The sequence below is a fragment of the Durio zibethinus genome, chromosome 12 (assembly GCF_047325235.1).
Source record: "Durio zibethinus cultivar Kanyao isolate XHJ-2024 chromosome 12, ASM4732523v1, whole genome shotgun sequence".
Classification (NCBI taxonomy): domain Eukaryota; kingdom Viridiplantae; phylum Streptophyta; class Magnoliopsida; order Malvales; family Malvaceae; genus Durio; species Durio zibethinus.
Window position 1 is genome coordinate 25,209,828 of NC_143173.1, and position 18,718 is coordinate 25,228,545.

General features: G+C 36.0%; 2 protein-coding genes and 1 pseudogene across 2 annotated transcripts; 2 read left to right on the top strand and 1 right to left on the bottom strand.

Annotated features, from left to right (window-relative positions):
• The first annotated feature begins 543 nt into the window (after positions 1-543).
• LOC111296823 (putative E3 ubiquitin-protein ligase LOG2) lies at positions 544-3,766 on the top strand. The gene is made up of 3 exons (XM_022891297.2): positions 544-1,416; positions 2,580-3,072; positions 3,411-3,766. The coding sequence occupies exons 1-3, from the start codon at positions 938-940 to the stop codon at positions 3,531-3,533; spliced, it is 1,095 nt and encodes a 364-aa protein (XP_022747032.1). The 5' UTR covers positions 544-937; the 3' UTR covers positions 3,534-3,766.
• Positions 3,767-4,943: 1,177 nt separating this feature from the next.
• Positions 4,944-6,751, bottom strand: LOC111296581 (uncharacterized; annotated as a pseudogene).
• Positions 6,752-9,911: 3,160 nt separating this feature from the next.
• LOC111297925 (uncharacterized) lies at positions 9,912-18,707 on the top strand. Its single transcript, XM_022892529.2, has 8 exons — positions 9,912-10,252; positions 10,719-11,192; positions 16,493-16,670; positions 17,306-17,603; positions 17,802-17,874; positions 17,946-18,036; positions 18,126-18,205; positions 18,342-18,707. The coding sequence occupies exons 1-8, from the start codon at positions 10,169-10,171 to the stop codon at positions 18,573-18,575; spliced, it is 1,512 nt and encodes a 503-aa protein (XP_022748264.2). The 5' UTR covers positions 9,912-10,168; the 3' UTR covers positions 18,576-18,707.
• The last annotated feature ends 11 nt before the right edge of the window (positions 18,708-18,718 follow it).

An 18,718-nucleotide genomic window follows, 5' to 3' on the forward strand; every position in this document is an offset into this window, starting at 1 on the left:
TTTGTTCTCCGATTTGTCCATTTTGGTTCTTTTAAAATATTCCTTTTATATATAAAAAAATCGGCATATGAAATAAAAAATATTATAAATATTAAAATTAAATTAAAATTTATTAAAAAATATATTTTAAAAATAATTTTATAAATTAATAAAAAATTTCGAGTTCATTTTCTAAAAAAATTTATTTTAACCGAATTGAACCAATGCAATAAATTAAAAAATGAAAACTTTGATAGAACAATTTTAAAGATAATTTTTTTGTATGGAATGCATTTAAAATTTTATTTTTAGATTGTTTATAATTATGGAAGCATGATTGATTAAAAAAACAACTAATCTTGATACTAACTTAACTAATTTTTGTTAGCTTTGTTGCTAAAATCAATTTTTTTGTAATTAACCAAAAATTCAGACCATTAATCGGGTAGGTGCTTCTGCATGGGAACACAATCTGAAACCGACCAAGTTGGGGTATTTTTGTCATCAAATTACTAACTTTCGATAACAACTGTAATAATAAAACAAAAACAAAGAAAAACTAAAAAAAGAAAGAAAGATATTCACTTTTGCACAGCCTCTATCTCTCCATCAATGGTGTTTTGGGGCTTACTCAAACCCATTATACCCATCCAAAGATTCTTTCTTTTTCTTCTCTTTCTCCATCTCTTTCACCTCCCTTCTATCTCCCTTCGCTTTCCTTTCCCTTCTCTGACGGAGAAACGAAAGGAAAAGTAGAAGAAATTACAATCCTTTTGATCCTCTCCCAAACAACTTTTTTTTTTTTTTTGGTTCTTTGAGGGAAAAAAGGAAAACCCAGAAATGTTTACATGAGATTGGATCCAACTTTGTTATAAAAATCTGTCCTTCATATATATATATATATTTATCGAAAACTTTTAATTTGTTTCCCTTTATATTCCAACGACGGCAAAAATTCATGGGAAACATCGGAAGCAGCGGAGTCAATGGCCGGCGAAGGCATGGAAGCCTGCGAAGCCACCCCCCGCCACCTCAACCGCCACCTTCAGCACAGCCGCAACCTGAAATCCCTGCCAACCATTACGTCTTTGCCGCCGCTACGCCTTACCCGACCCAATACCCGAACACGAACCCGCCCCAATATTACCAGTATCCAGGCTACTACCCGCCTCAGCCTCCGGTTCCATTGCCGCTTCCCCCACCGTACGATCATCATCATCATCGAGGTGGGCCCCACATAGAGCCTGCCAATTGGAGTAGGTATGCTTATGGACCAATGATGCCACCGCCCCCGGTGCCGTATATAGAGCATCAAAAGGCGGTTACGATAAGGAATGACGTTAACTTGAAGAAGGAAACTTTGAAACTGGAAGCTGATGAGGAGAACCCTGGCAAGTTTTTGGTTACTTTCACGTTTGATGCTACTGTTGCTGGAAGGTATAAAATTCTATCTTTTTGGTTAAATTTTGAGTATTTGTTACCTATGAGAATTCAATGGTTGTAGCTTTTAATCTGGGTTGCTTTTGATTAAAATTTTACTCTTTGAATAGAATTGATGTGACTATTTCTTTTTTGAGAGCTTGAGATGTAAATTATTTCAAATTAGACGGAGAAGTGTATTACAGTTTGAGAGATATGAAATTTTAAAGGGATACAGATTTGCCAAGTGGTTTTAAGAATATAGATTATTAGGAACTCAATGAAAGATTATTTGGATTTCTTTTTTGTTGACCATGGATTATGTAGTTTCTCAGCTATCATTTGAGGTTGTAACTAATGTGGCTTTGTTTATTTGGGGTCTGACTATGATTGAAGAACTGGGTTTTTTGTATGTTATATGAAATTTTGTATCTACTTCAAACTAGATGACAAGATGACAGGAAAAAGGAAGAAAACTCACGAAATGGTATTTCACCTCATTGGAGGTGTTTTGAGGTCCCCTCCGGGCATGTCAGAGTTTGAGCCCCGTGATTCTCTTTCTTTTACTTGATAGACAAAATGTCAACAGGTTTGTTGTGACGAAGACAAGAATGATGGTGAAATTTGTTTGTTATCCTTTTAAATTTCTGCATCCTAGTTATCAGACATAGAAACTTCTCTACTAGAGTAAATGATGGAAAAGAGAGCTCTATTCCTTGGTTTTAAGAAGTTTTGACAAGGTTTACGGAAAAGAAACATGAATGATTTCTTGAAGTTCAACACAACTTACGTAGCAAGCATTTAGCTCGCTGAATATCTTGTAAAAGTGTAATAATCCGATTGATAACATTCTTTTCTTATGCACTTTCATTCATTTTCTTATCAATATTATGGCTATTGTTGTCCTTTTATTCATTGGGCTAACAATATATCAGTTGTGGTACTTTTCTTTCTCTAGCATCATGAGAAAGCAAGACTTATATAATGGGGCACATACTTGTAGTCCTCAAACACAAACTTTTTTTAACTTTTTTTCTCTGAATCAATTTTATGCATTGAGGTTATCTGGAAGTTCAAATGTTGCTTCTCTCCATTGTTGAGAAGCCAGTTTTTATGTGAATGCTATTGTGTCTGATATTAGTTCTTAACAAGATGTAGTGTCTGCTTTGCTCCGCAAACAGGATGACTGTTATTTTCTTCGCGAAAGAAGGTGAAGAGTGCAATCTGACAGCAATGAAGGAAAATATTCTACCCCCAGTAACTGTGCCTTTTGAACAAGGTCTAGGACAGAAGTTCAGACAGCCCTCTGGAACAGGGATTGATTTCTCTATGTTTGAGGAGTCAGAATTACTGAAAGTAGATGAGGTGGACATCTATCATCTGGCAGTGAAAGCAGAGGCATTGCCTGTCAACCAGAATGAGGCTGATGGAAACCAAGTGTCAGGAGGCATGAATTCTCAGATAACTCAGGCAGTGTTTGAGAAGAAGGGTGAATACCAGGTGAGAGTAGTGAAACAGATTCTGTGGGTAAATGGGATGAGGTATGAGCTGCAAGAAATATATGGAATTGGAAATTCAGTTGATAATGATGTTGATGCAAATGATCCTGGAAAAGAATGCGTTATTTGCCTTTCAGAGCCTCGGGACACAACTGTTCTTCCCTGCAGACACATGGTAAACACAGCCACTTCTTTTTTCTTCATTTTTTTTTCCTTTTTTTGGTCTTTTGCAAATCGACCGTATAGACAAGAAAGCAAAGGGGAACGAATGAATAAATCTTGTGGTAATTAATAGTAACTTGTTTTCTTGAACAACAGTCAGAATTACTTGCCTTTTATAAAAATAATACCGTGGTGGTGGGTCTCACATAATTGGTCGATTCGACCAATTTTCAGCTTCAGAACCATTTCTCTTCATCTTCCTCCATAATGAAGACAGAAATGGAGTAAAGAAAAAACTAGTACATGCTTATGGTTGGTTGTCTGATTCCGTTCTTTTTGTTCATTATGCAGTGCATGTGCAGCTCCTGTGCAAAGGTTTTGAGATGCCAGACTAATCGGTGCCCAATTTGTAGACAACCAGTTGAAAGGCTTTTGGAGATAAAGGTCAACAATGGCACTGATAATGATGAATGAGATGAGAACATGTTTCTTTAACTATCTTCCTGCACGGTAGCTTGTCGTTATCTTTCTTTGTTTTCCCCTCTTTTCTCTTATCAGTTTTCATCTGCCGTTTTTGTCATCCTCTCTTTTGTTTTACATGTCATGCCTTTGGAATAATCAAACAGGAAGTTATAATCCATTATGTTACATGGTATGAATGAATTGCTGGAATTTCACACAAAATATATATTATTATTTGCCAAATAGATGCCCTCTCGTTTGCTGGAACATCAAAATTTATTAATGTTTTACTTTATTAACTCGTTTGGCTGCTAAAGCAATTTACTTCGTTCATTATACGATACATGCTCGGCTGTATAATCAGCGGTCTCATTATTTTGGAAATTGGAACCTGCCAATTATCATCCAGCGTTGAATTTCATGACTCTGGTCTAGATGTACATAGCAGAAGCTAAATTTATTTGCAGGAGCTGCTAATTTTCTATGACTGCAGTCGTCAGGTTAAAAATTTTTCGTGTTGCACCCGATGAGTCTGCAAGAAACAGCCTATCAGGCATGTAACTTGCCTAATTTTTTTGGAATGATCAGTTAAAAACAGATGGAAAACAAGGACTTCACGCGTTTAAAAGATAAATAAATAAATAGGGGTGTGCTTGGCCTGTTTGTTTTATTGGGTTGCACCTGGTTGACTTGCACATTCTCTCACAAACTGGTTCAAAGTTTTGAGCCCGCCATGCCCGAGCTTGGCAGCAAGCATGTGTGTGTCCAAAGGGCTTCGGTGTTTAAGAGGAAAAGGGCAACACCAAGTGGCTTTTCTTCGTGGATTTACGTTAAGAATCGGTCGAATTATAATAAAATATTTAATTTAATATTTAAAATTAAAAAATTTTTAATGTAACGATAAGAGTGAATATTATGCTAATTAATATAAAAAAATTATATTAATTAATAAATTTATAATTTAAATATCATATTAAAATCTTATAAAGGATAAATTTCATATTGAATTATTAATTATTCCTTTACTGCTTCTGAGGTAAAGTTTCGAAGTTTACAAATTATTGATGGCATTGGCAGCACGTCACTGTAATTCCAGGACTATCTTGCGGTTAAGCTTCAAATTATTGATCGTCGTATCACATCATGTCACTGCAATAAAAAGAATCTGGCATTACTAGCCGTGGGAACTGATTGAAATATAAAAGGACAAGCGAATCACATCACGTAACTGCAAGAACCAATGGAACACCCAATGCTGGTTTTCACGAATCCACTTCTGCATATATTGTGTCGGTGCATGTGTCCTTTAACGAGATTGAAACATGCCTGTAAAACTGGATAATAGAGAGCTCATAATGATATCCAACCAATGCCTAGAAGAATGCCAAAAACAAAATACATATCAACAAAAAGAGAGAGTAATTAAGCGGGGCAAGCACACAATGATTTGTGAACTTTATTCAGCAAACTAGAGATCATAGTGGTTGTTCATTTAGCATAGTGCTCAACCACAAAAGCAACTTAATTTCCTCCCAACATACCAGAAGACGAGGAAGACCGACCATGATAAAGGTAATAAGTAAACAACAACAATAGCAACTGCAAGCAGGAGTAGCACATAGATGACTCATGACTCATACAAGACATAAACACCAGATCAATGGCTGTCTAATCTTCCCACCACTGATGGACATACACAACAGTTCTTCTAAGGGCCTTGAAGAGGTCCATGCAGTCTCCCTTCACCACTCCTCCACTGTCCATATGGTCTAAGCATTGAAGAAAAAGCTCATCAATGAAGCAGATGGTTCCACTTTCAAACAAATCTGAGAGAAGTTTTAACTCAACTGCCCCTGCATTCATCTTCAGAACCGCAAAGTCTGCAGTTTGTACTGTATCTTTAAACCAGAGAAGAAAGTCAAAACCTTCATCTTCAACAAATGGATCTGAATCATCAACAATATCAGAATCTGTGGAAGCCTTATTTCCTAAACTGGCAGTAGCTCTATTTCCTGCAAGGCCTGGGTGATAAACAAAGTTGATACCAGGCTTTTTTACGTAGGATAGCATCGTCGAAGTATTGTGATCAACAAAATAAACATCGAAGGCTTTGTGATCAATAGGGTAAGATGGCAAGAACCAACTTGTAAAATTTGAGTTCAAATGCTCACCCGCCCCAATATCAATATAGACCAAGCGTGCTTAGAAGATACGTTAACAAACTTAGGCAAATAAGTAACACTTTTTTCAAACGCCATTGGTTTCTCCTCCACAGGAGGCTCAATGTTATCCAATATAGCTTTGTTGCTTGTCATAGATGGGCAGTCAGCAGGAAGACGATACTGTTCAAAGTAAGTGGTATTTTCGAGTTTCTTCTTGAAGACAACCAATGTAAACTCGTTCACATAATCAACATGCACAACACGGGAAGCTTTCAGTAGGGAAGAAACTGGGGTAGCCGACCTAATAAAGCTAGTAGGGTCTGACCCACTAATACCAACAAGCATAGCCCCGATTCCAACAGGCCTAAGAACGCGCTCAATCTCAAGCACAAGAAGAGCAGGGACAGAGATCTTATCTAGATCCCTGGATAACACAAAATCAAAAGAACTGTCCTCATAATCAAGCTCATATACAAACTTCTTATGCTTAAGAGAGAAAAAGGGGTGCCTGTGAACCCCTGTAACATCAGAGAATCCCAAGTCTCTCAATGCCACAACAGCTGACACTGAGCCTCCACCAACACAGAGAGCTTTTGCACTGTAACCCAACATTTGCTTTCCCATTAGTTCTCTTAACGACTCTGGTTGTCAAGTTCCCATCTTCCTCACATTGAACCGATCCAAACGAACCCCAATCTTTGGAGAACAAGAAGGTGCCTGGAAACATAAATAGCCCTGAAGAACCAGGTTCAAGGGCACAGTCTGCTGAGGTAGAAACGGTATACAACATTTTTGGATCGGCCCCAGATATCATTTGCAGCAAAGGAGCAATTGATAAAGCAGCACCAAGAATGAAAGCGCGTAAAAGCACACGCCTCGCCAAAGACCCATGAAAGATCATCAACTTCAAGGTCTTAAAATCCATGGCCTTAACACCTTCGAACTCGATAAAAATAGCAAGACAGATCCAATCTTTGATAAAACAAAAGATCGTTGCTTCTTAATCTAAAATGAGAAATCAAGAGAAATTGAACCCAACACAAAGGAAGAAAACAAATTTAGCGAGAACAAAACCCGGAGGATGTGTGATTCCCACCCACAAGGAGACCTATTGATCTTTGAACAGTTAACCAGACCTTCATTGGAACCCTTTTTCTTGGCTTCATTTCAACCAAATTTTCCTCCATTTTCCCCTCTGGAAACATCCCCAAGACTCAATCTGTAACTACACTACATTACATCCTTTGATGAATTAGCTTCACTCTCAATCTGGGTTTTCAACTTTTTATTAAAAAGGAAAAAAACCCAAAAAAAATAGATTTTTTGTTGGTGTTTTTTTATGAGGTGCTGTCTTTGCTTGAGTGAAGTGAAGTGAAGCAGCTAAGGCTTTATAGTTGAAGCAATGGAAAGTAAAACGCGATAGATCTGCATCTATAACGCACAACTACACAACGAACAGCTAAGCAAAATAAAGACAGTGGGGCCATGGTGAAGATATGTGGCGACGTGGCAGGAACGGAATAAAGATAAAAAAAGGGCATTTTGATCTGACAAAGCCCTTGGGCTATGGGGCCCCTCCACATGATTTTCGACTTTTTCCATGGCAACGTACTGTTTATGGGGTCCACTTTGTCTGTCCAGAGACAATACCCATTTTTAGACTGACCTTAATGATCCATCATGTCATCCATGGCTTGGCCCTGTAACATCAAATTAAGAACTCTCCTCCTATTTGGGTTCTTATTGGCCCAAATTAATTTTTGTGATTTAGTCCAATAAAACCTTTATGCTGAGATAATAAAAAAATAAATTTAATAATTTTAAATACAATATATTAATATAAAATAAATATATATAATTTATATGAATAGGAATATAATCCAGTCGAATGAATTTCAAATGCACACTTGTTTACAGCTTTGTTTTCATTTTGAAATTGCCGGCGGCCTTGGGCTTCATTTCAAAAACCTCGAACCCGTATACTAGCTGCCATTGGCTACCAACAAAAGCCAAGGTAAAAAGTTTCAAACAATGTTTCAAAACGTCGCAATTTGTAAAACAGATCATTAGGGCTACGTATACAGTTCAAAGTCAAATTGAAAAGCATCCCTTGCATGATTGTGATGTTGCTACCTTGCTGGCTACGGCTCAATCAAATCCACAGTGCCCCTGGTTGATGAGATTGTGGCTAGTCACCGGCCATTTCCTATGTATGGGACCAAACTCAAAATATTTTGTGGTTGGTAACTGGTAATGGTCCTTTGAACCATCTTTATCGTTTGTTTTATCTGAAATGAAAAGAAAGTTTCCTGGATGCTTTTGATAATGTTATCATGTTTCATTTCCGAAAATGATATGTTATTTTGGCACTTCCTTCTTATCTTGATATAAACTCCATTATAAGTGCAGCTTTTACATGAATAATAATACTGATGTTTAATTGAAACATGCATGTTCTTAACCGAAAAGGATTGAGCACGAAATTACAATGTCTCTTATTAAGGTTATGTCAGGACTAATTCAAAAGCGATTTCAAAGATTAAAATTGACCTAGATATGAATAATTAACAAGCACTTTGCTTTCATAAGGATTTTCCTGAGATATTATTCATTTTGTTAAAAAAATTAATAAATTTAATCATAAAAATTATTTTTTTAAGTTCAATGTAGGTCTCCGGTTGATAAATAAATTTCTAATGTTGGATTCAACAGAAAAATAAATAAAGTTTAATAATTGAGTTATAGAAATCAATTTTTTTTAGATTGATGAATTTTAAATTCAACTTGATTATAATCTAATTTATTTATAATAAAGTTTATAAAATTTAATATGATATCAGAACAGATATTATTATCGTTGGTTATCTATTCCATAAAATTCATGCAATGTAATGCTGATTCAAAATTTAACAAAAACATTTTATTGCATATGTTGAAGATTTGTGGCCGTCAGAGGCAGCCATGGGAACGTGAGTTGGAACAATGTTTTGTCCAATAATTTATGAGACAAAAAGTCGAATTTTTGAGATGATTTGATATTCTTGCTACGAAGGGGTCAACAGGATTATGGTTTACACTGTTCATCACAACCCAAGCACATCCCAGTGCCACTGTCCAATAAGCAGAAACTGTATATGAAGAAGTGAGAAGGAACATTTGAAATGAAAACAATGGAAAATGTCAGCTGTGCATATATTTTGTATAGACATGTCATTTTCCTTTTTATGTTTTTGTTAATCGCAACAATTTTAATGGGTTTTAATTCAGTAATGAGTGAAAAAAATTGAAGCTTTTTTTTTAAGAGTTTATATTTAATAAATTATTAGTGTATAAATTTTATATGCTATTAATAAATCAAATAATTTTATTTTATTATGAGTAAATATCAATCATTAAAATAAATATATAAAAAAAATATTTAAAAAAAAATTTATTCGGTGATATCATTTGATTTATTTTATTAATAAAATGATATTATTAAACTTATCGATGATATATAAAATTTATAAATTGATAGTGTATTAAATATAAATATTTTTTTAATAATAAAAGCATTTTATAAGAGAAACAATGAGAACCTCAAAAACCAAGTAAAAGGAGTTAAAAGTATTTAAAGACATATGATATTTATATAGAAATTTAAAATTATTTTTATATTAAAATAAATAATATTTTATGGATTGAATACAAATTTTTTACTTAATCTCAAAATTAAATTCAAATTTAAAGACTTATCAAAGAAGGGTTCAATCATTTTTGGCCCCTAGAATTTACCTTCTTCAAATCTTGCAAATTTGCAATAACAATCATGGTTTAGAGGATCATTAATTGGTAAGATAAGGATGAGCAGCTATCATCAAGGATTGTTTTTGTGTTGTTTTACATGTGAACTTATCATCATAAAATCTTTACTATTTCTGTAGAGTATTGACCGAAGAACAATAGGTCTAAAAAGCATATTCTAAAAGTGACTTAATGTTTACTTGTAGAAAAAACCCCCTTTTTTTTATTAATTACAGTAGTTTTAACGAACATATGTGCCTTTTGGTACGCCACTAATAAATCATCACTTCTTTTTGAAGCCTGAAAGAATTCTTACCGTATCATACCACCAATGGCTGCTTTGTAGTAAAATTATTTTCCATGTTGGACCAAAATCCTGTGACAAACAAAGCCACCACAGCCAAACCATTGTTACCTAACTTTGGTACTTTGTCCTTTCATCACCAATCAATGAACCACAATGGCAGTTTTTGTTTTTCATTTTTTCCTTCTCTCTCTTTCCCTCTGGGTGGCCACCTCACCTACTCATATGATCTCTGGCGGTTTTCCTACCCTGGTTTTTGTCAGCTTGTAAGATCTTCAGACAGAGTTCCAAAAACAGTGTTTTTGGTCAGAATCCCATAGTTAATTTAAACAATAAACACCAATCAGCTGTCTCTTCTGAAAAAGTTTGGTTCTTTTCAAGAATTCTTCTTATGAAAAATGGAAAATGAAGGAGACCACGTTGTCAAAAAACAGAATGGTGAAGGAACAAGCAATAACACTCTTGATCCTCCACTTCAAGGGGTACTCTTTTAAAGTGTTTTTTTTTTTTTTAGTTTTGCTTTTTTTCTTTCTGTTTTCTAGTTTGTCTGCTTGTAAAAATCATAGCTTTTTGTTTTTTTTTGACAATTTTGAAACTTTAGCTTTTTATCGCTGGAAATGGTTGATGGGAATTCTCTCTTGCTTCAAGATCATGAATTTCTTCTCCTGTTTCTTCTATCCTTTTCTTTAGCTTTGATTTTTCATCTATGCTGATTGAAAAAGCTTCTTTTGAAGACATAAACGTTTAGGGTATCTCCGTTTTTTGCGCTTAAAAGAGAAATTTTAAAGAATTAGAGGTTCAAACTTGAGCTTTCTAAGATCAAACTTGAGCTTTCAAGCACCAAAAAAATTGCTTTATGCAGCTTCATGATAAAATTCTTTCTGTAAATCAGCTCTGCTGTACTATTTACACCGGGGATCAATGGGATTTTTTTTTTTTTTTTGGTAGTTTGGAGATTCAACTGAGATAATTGAAGAGACATCACTTGGTCAGCACCGAAGGCAGGATGAACTTGTCTTAGAGACACCACCAAGAACTCTAGAGGATGGCAGGGAAGATTTTATGAGAATAGACATGCCTTTAACACCAACAGCTACTCCTAAAAGGGTTAACTTTTCACCCATGCCTAGCCCTATGTATTCCAGATTTGATGAGTCTCCAGTCTACTTATCATCAAAAAGTAAATCATCCTTCAAAAGCCTCCTTCCAAAGTTAAGTTTCAAGTATCGCAACACTAATTTGGAGATTGAAAAGGCTGCCATCTTAGCACTGCGAGGCTCGTCAGCAGATATATATGGGAAGCATCACATTCCAAGGACGTTTTCCCTTTCAAAGCTTTTCGTACCAAAAATGAAGAATGCATCATTTTTACCTGGTACCCCAATTGCACATTCAAACCCAGAGTCCATGCATGACGGGCAGGTAATTAGCTACTAAATTCTGCAGTAAGCATTGAACACATTAGCTGAAGTCAATTGTAAACTACAAACACAATAGCTTGCATTCAGAAACCTCCTCCCTATGTATCTGTTGAATTTCATGTAATTATGCAGTGATTGTCACCTATTGTTAGTACTTTTAGGAAGCTGTCAATTCATCTTGCTCGTTAAATTCAGTGGTATTTTATATCATTAACTAATGCTTATATACTTTGATACCCACTTAATTCCTTTCTGTGAATTTTCTATGCATGTAAATGCTTGCTGCACTTCCTAATTTGAAGAGTTCCCTGACTTCCTCTATCTTTTGTATTGCATTTGCACATCTATGACCATTAGTTTTATCGCGCATTGGCATTTGTTGCAAGAATGCCTCATTAGCTGCATTATGTAGACATGGGCTGCTAATGTGTGATGAAAAATTAGATGTGTATTAGTGGTTTATGGAAGTTAGTTGTGTGTTAGTGGTTTTTGTTTATGGCTTGCAAATAGGAAGATCATGCCTTGTGACTAGCAGTTATTTTAGTTTTAGGTTAAAATCCTTTTGTATTTAAGGAAGTTGCATTGAATGAAGAAGTAGTACAACATTTTTAGTTTCATATTCTCATTGTTCATTCTCACAAGTTTTTTTTTTTTTTGTCTCTGTAATCCGACAAAATTGGTATCAAAGCCAAGCTTCTTGAGGGATCTATGAGTTGAGTGAACCAAAAAAAAATATTATTACAAACAAAAATCCTCTGCACAAACATAGCAACACACAAAACCCTTAGTCAAATGGAGTCACATAAAACATTCTCAGTTGAACCACTAGTCTTTGATGGTGACAACTATCAAGCTTGGGCTGTTGGAATGGCAGTACACTTGGATGCTTTGGATCTGTGGGAAGCAGTGAAGGATTACTATTAAGTTCCTGCACTACCTGCTAATCCAACAGTTGCTCAGGTTAAGAATCATAAGGAGAAAAGGACCAGAAAGCCAAAAGCAAGAGCTTGCTTATATTCTGCAGTTTCAAGCACAATATTCACCAGAATCATGAACCTACAATCAGCCAAAGAGATCTGGGAGTATCTCAAGAAGGAATGCCAAGGCAATGAGAGGACGAAGAACATGCAGGTGCTGAATTTGATCAGAGAATTCCAAATGCAAAGAACGAAAGAGTCAAAATCAATCAAAGAGTACCTTGACAAGCTGCTCAGTATTGTGAACAAGGTGAGACTATTTGTTAAGGATTTTTCTGATGAGAGAATTGTGCAAAAAATTCTGGTTACATTACCTGAGAAATATGAAGCTAAAATCTCTTCTTTAGAAGAGCCAAAGGATCTGTCAAGCATTTTTTTGGCAAAGTTGCTGAATGCATTGCAGACATAAGAACAAAGAAGGATGATGAGACAAAAGAATTCTGTGGAAGGTGCTTTTCAAGCAAAGGCACAGAATTCAGGAGGAGGCAAAGAAAAAAGGAACAATAGGAAGCAGAACAACAACAAGCCTGGAAACAATGCAGGCAACAACAAAAGCAAAGATGGAACTTATCCACCTTGTCCACACTGCAAGAAGACCAATCATCCGTAAAAAAAAGTGCTGGTGGAGGCCAGATATTCAATGCAAAAAATGTGGTTAGATTGGGCACATGGAAAAGATTTGCAAGTCACATAAGCATGGAGAGGAAGCAAATGTTGCTACTAAACAATATCATGAGGAATAGTTGTTTGTTGCAACATGTTTTGCAATGAACAACAATTCTAGTGATTCTTGGCTTATTGATAGTGGTTGCACAAACCACATGACAAAAGATCATGAACTTTTTAAAGAACGTGATAAAACTGACATTTCCAAAGTCAAGATTGGAAATGGTGAATACATTGCAGTCAAGGGCAAAGGAATAGTGGTCATAGAGAGTCTAACAGGTTTGAAATGCATTATTGATGTTTTATTTGTGCCTGACATTGATCAAAACTTGCTTAGTGTTGGACAACTACTTGAGAAGGGTTTCAAAATATTATTCGAAGACAAATGGTGTAAGATCAAAGATGCAAAAGGCATAGATGCATTTAAGATAAAAATGAGAGGAAAAAGCTTTGCTCTGAATCTAATGGAGGAATGGCGTATAGCCTTTCCATATAACACAAGCAATGCAGAATTATGGCACAGGGGGCTTGGGCATTTCCATCATGTTTGACTTCTTTATATGCAAAAACACGATCTGGTGAAAGGAGTACCATTGCTGGAAGAGAAGATAGTAGATCATGAGGCTTGTCAGTATGGCAAACAAGTCAGAAGTCTCTTTCCTCAAATTGCATGGAAAGCAACACACAAGCTTCAACTGGTTCACACAGATGTAGGAGGACCTCAAAAAACATCATATTTAAATGGCAGTAAGTACTATATTGTATTTATTGATGGTTATACTAGATTCTGTTAAATTCAAATATGAGGTTGCTGGTGTATTTTGAAAATTTAAAGTATGGTGGAGAATCAAAGTGGTTGTAGAATGCAAGTAATAAAGTCAAATAATGGGAAGGAATACACTTCTGACAAGTTTAACAAATTTTGTGAAGAAGCTGGTAGCACCAACTTGGCACCTTATACTCCACAGCAAAATGGAGTAAGTGAAAGGAAAAATAGAACCATAATGGAGATGACAAGGTGTATGCTACATGAAAAGGAGCTACCAAAGAAATTGTGGGCAGAAGTTGCAAATATAGTAGTCTTTCTACTAAACCTACTACCAACCAAAGTTCTGCAGAAGAGAACTCCATTTAAAGCATGGTTTGGTTTTAAACCAGACTTGCAGCATCTAAGAACCTTTGGTTGCCTATGTTTTTCTTATGTGCCACAGGTAAAAAGAGACAAACTAGACAAAAAGGCAGAACTAGGAGTCTTTATTGGATATAGCAGCTCATCAAAAGCTTACAGAATTTTTCAACCACAAAATGGAAAAATTCTTATGAACAGAGATGTTAAGTTCATGGAGGATAGACAATGGAACTGGAAGGAGTCAGAAAAGGAGCAACACTCAGAGTTTCAGCAAAATCCTAAGGATGACATAGATGAAGTACTAGTTAGAGGTACAAGGCCATGGTTGATATTTATGAAAGGTGCAATGTTGCTGTTTTTGAGCCTGCAGTATTTAAAGAGGCAGAGAAGGATGACAAGTGGATTAAAGCAATGATGGAGGAGCTTAGAATGATTGAAAAGAATGACACTCGGGAGTTGGTGGACAGACCTAACACAAAAAACCTATATGTGTCAAATGGGTTTACAGAACCAAAGTTTGGTTCTGTAAACAAATATAAGGCCAGATTAGTTGTGAAAGGGTATGCTCAAGTGTTTGGAGTAGATTTGTCTGAGACCTTTGCTCCAGTAGCACGACTTGATACAATCATAATGCTACTTGCCTTGGCAGCACAGAAGGGATGGAAGGTTTACTAGCTGGATGTAAAATCTGCATTTTTAAATGGTTATTTACAGGAGGAGATCTTTGTGGAGCAGTCAGAAGGTTTCCAAGTCAAGGGACAAGAGGAGAAGGTCTACTTGTTAAAAAAGGCCTTGTAGGGCCTTAAACAAGCTCCCAGGGCCTGGTACAGCAGGATTGATAAACACCTGTTAGGTCTTGGTTTCGTTAAAAGCCTAAGTGAAACTACGAAGTATGTAAAAGAAACTGATGCTAATCTAATCATAGTTTCTATTTATGTTGATGACATGCTTGTGACAAGAAATGATGAGAAGCTAATAAAAGAGTTTAAGGCCCAAATGCTCAAAGTATTTGAGATGACATATCTTGGTCTAATGTCTTATTTTTTTGGGAATGGAGGTGAAGCAAAATCAGGATGGAATCTTCATATGCCAAAAGAAATATGCAGGGGAAATATTTAAGAAATTTCATATGAAGGATTGCAAATGCACAAATACCCCAATGAATCAGAAGGAAAAATTTAGCAAGGATGATGGATCAAACAAAATTGATGAAGGTCAGTACAGAAGTTTGATTGGTTGTTTGATGTATCGTACTGCCACCAGACCAGGCATTATGTTTACAGTGAGCCTGCTCTCACCATTCATGCATTATGCTAGTGAGGTGCACTTTAAAGCTACTAAAAGGATTGTTAGATATATTAAGGGCACAATAAATTATGGTATCAAATATTTCTATTGTTAGGATTTTAAGCTCCGTGGTTACTCTGATAGTGATTAGGCAGGTTCAGTTGATGACATGAGATGCACAACATGTTTTTGTTTTAGCTTTGGATCAGGAATGTTCTCATGGTGCTCAAAGAAGCAAGAAGTGATAGCTCGGAGCACAGCTGAGGCTGAGTATGTTGCAGCCACTGCAGCTGTGAATCAAGCCCTTTGGCTCAGGAAGATACTTGCAAACTTACACATAGAAGAGGAGCCAACACAGATTCATATAGACAACCAAGCTGCAATTTCAATATCAAATAATCCTGTTTTTCATGGCAGGACTAAACACTTTAAGATCAAATTATATTTCTTAAGAGAAATGCAAAAAGAAGGTGAAGTCAATCTATTTTATTGCAGCACTGAGGATCAAATTGCAGATGTGTTAACCAAAGCCCTCTCCAAAGCTAGATTTGAAGCTTTAAGAAGTAAACTAGGTCTTTGTAGCTACCGAGGCAAGGAGGAGTGTTGCAAGAATGCCTCATCAGCTGCATTATGCAGACATGGGCTGCTAATGTGTGATGAAAAATTAGATGTGTTTTAGTGGTCTGTGGAAGTTAGATGTTTGTTAGTGGCTTATGGAAGTTAGATATGTGTTTGTGGTTTATGGAAGTTAGTTGTGTGTTAGTGATTTTTGTTTATGGCTTGCAAATAAGAAGATCATGCTTTGTGACTAGCAATCATTCTAGTTTTAGGTTAAAATCCGTTTGTATTTAAGGAAGTTCCATCGAATGAAGTAGTACAACATTTTCAGTTTCATATTTTCATTGTTCATTCTCACAAATTTTTTTTTTTTTTTTTGTCTCTGTAATCCAACAGCATTAAAATATTTAAATTGAATGGTTCCCGTGACTCTGTCGATGCAGCACAAGGTAGTTCCTATTCAGAAGATAAGTTGGGGAACTTAGAATTTCCTTTGTTAATGTTTAGACTTATGCTTCTGAATTTGAGAAATATCAGTGTCAATATCTCTTCTAAGGATTGTGGCCATATTTTATGCTTATTGCCTCAATAATTTATTTATGGCATGAATTTGCATTTTGACCTTTACCCTTACAATGTGATCCTATTTTCTACTTGATTCTTACAGAATTGCTCACTTTACAGAAAGGAGGGGCCAGACGACCCATTTATCGGTCACATTCAGTTCCTGTGCTCATCAAAGATGGAAGCATAATGCAGCTGGATTCTTTAGGGGGTGTATTTCGTGTAATTCCTACAACTCCAGGAGCAGTCAAGGGAACTGTTTTGACAACATCGAACACATGTACCAAAAATGATAACGGTAATTTTCTTCTGCATATTGCCTTTTTTTGCTCTTAGAACCCCCTCACACCTTCCAACCAAGCCCAACACATCATCCCCACCCCCAATCCCCCTCCAACACAAACAAACAGAAAACTTTAATTAAAGAAAATTCTGAGGAGGATAACAATTAAACAAAGAGTGAAGGATTAGAATTTTGAGATAAATAACTTGGACATATTTAAAGGCCTCTTCTGTTAAATTTCCCTAGTCGGTTCAAAATTGTGTAAACTTCACTTAGCAAGAAATACCTTTGAATTTTCACTAATGCTTTTCAGGCACTAAATAAAATATCATTTTTCCTGCAGCAACAGAACTAAGTAACAGCATAAAAGCTTCAACTTTTTGTGCCAAATCTTGATATTGGCCACCTAAAAATGAAGCCACATCTTTCTGATAACATATCTTTCGAAATAGAATGGCTGCATATGCTGGCAAAATTTTTGATTAGTGAACTAGTTAGATGTTTTCAAGGAATTTTTAATTATTATTAATAATTATATTTAGCTTACAAGTGGGAAAAACTCTGAATGCTATGATGTTCTAGTCTAACCTCTGTTTTCTTTTTATGCTTGTGATAACCAACCTATGTCTTATCTTAGTCTTATTGTTCAGATGGAAATGATGATGGTGGTGAACATATTCCTGAAGAAAAAGCTGTTTGTAGAATCTGCTTGAATGAACTGGGAGAAGGTGCTGAGACCCTCAAGATGGAATGTAGCTGCAAAGGTGAACTTGCCCTTGCCCACCAAGAATGTGCCATAAAATGGTTTAGCATCAAAGGTAACAAAACATGCGACGTGTGCAAGCAAGAGGTTCAAAACCTACCTGTTACTCTTTTACGAGTTCAAAATGTTCAGGCTCATAATTTGAGAGGAAGTGGGGAACAACAAGCTGTGGCTGCTAGATACAGGCAAGTATATAGTGCCCACCTATGCAGTTGGCAACAAATGATTTTTGCCATCATTTTTTTTAACGTTTTCTTATGACTAATTCAGAAAGTAAAAATTCTAAACTACTTGGCCATGGAAGTATGCATTTTCTACTCTTATTTTGGTTCAACATTATCATCAACGACTGTATATCCTTAACATAAAGGTATTTTTGACAGGTTCTGGCAGGATGTTCCCATTCTTGTCATTGTTAGCATGCTTGCTTACTTTTGTTTTCTTGAGCAGCTGCTGGTAAGTTTAGCAATTTGGTAATTCCTTCCCTTTCAAGCTTTTCATTGTACCTAAAGTCATCATGTGCTCAGGTTTCAAAAATGAAGACCGGTGCGATTGCCATCTCTCTTCCTTTTTCCTGTATATTGGGTCTCCTTGCTTCCATGACATCAACAACAATGGGTGGGATTAAGTTTGTTTATGAAAATTCTCTTCATAGTTTTCTTCTGAATTTGGTTAAGCTTCCTATTGACTTCCAAATTTTGCTTTAGTGAGGAGAAAATATGTCTGGATTTATGCTACAATTCAGTTTGGACTGGTGGCTCTTTCAGCTCATCTTTTCTACTCATTTGTAAGAGATATTCTTTCTCATAATGCAATTGGTAGAACAATTAGAGTTCAGAAGTCTCAGATTGTAGCTTGCATGCTTAGTATATGGACCCTTTTTCTCTTTTAATAGTGCATCCCGTGTTTCATGTGATCTACAGCTCCATGTACAGGCTGTTCTCTCTGTCATTCTCTCTGCATTTGTTGGGTTTGGAGGCACAATGTGTGGAACCTTTATTCTTCATGATGTTTCAAGACGGTGGAAAAGGCGGCATGCTGAGCCAAATCATCGACTTGGTTCTCAAGAGGTTCCACAGCCAGATCAACCATCGGTGACCCTGGAACAAACTCAGACGGATACTCACCCTAATGGAACTGAAAGGAGAGATGTATAAACACTATAAAATGAAAACCTTTCGGCTGTATGGTAACTGTGTCATATGTAGAGATGCTCAACATTACATGCTTGTTTATTGGTGGTTTTATTAACACTGCAAGGAGAAAAGCTTTTCTGTTTTTTTGTTTAATTTCAGTTCCA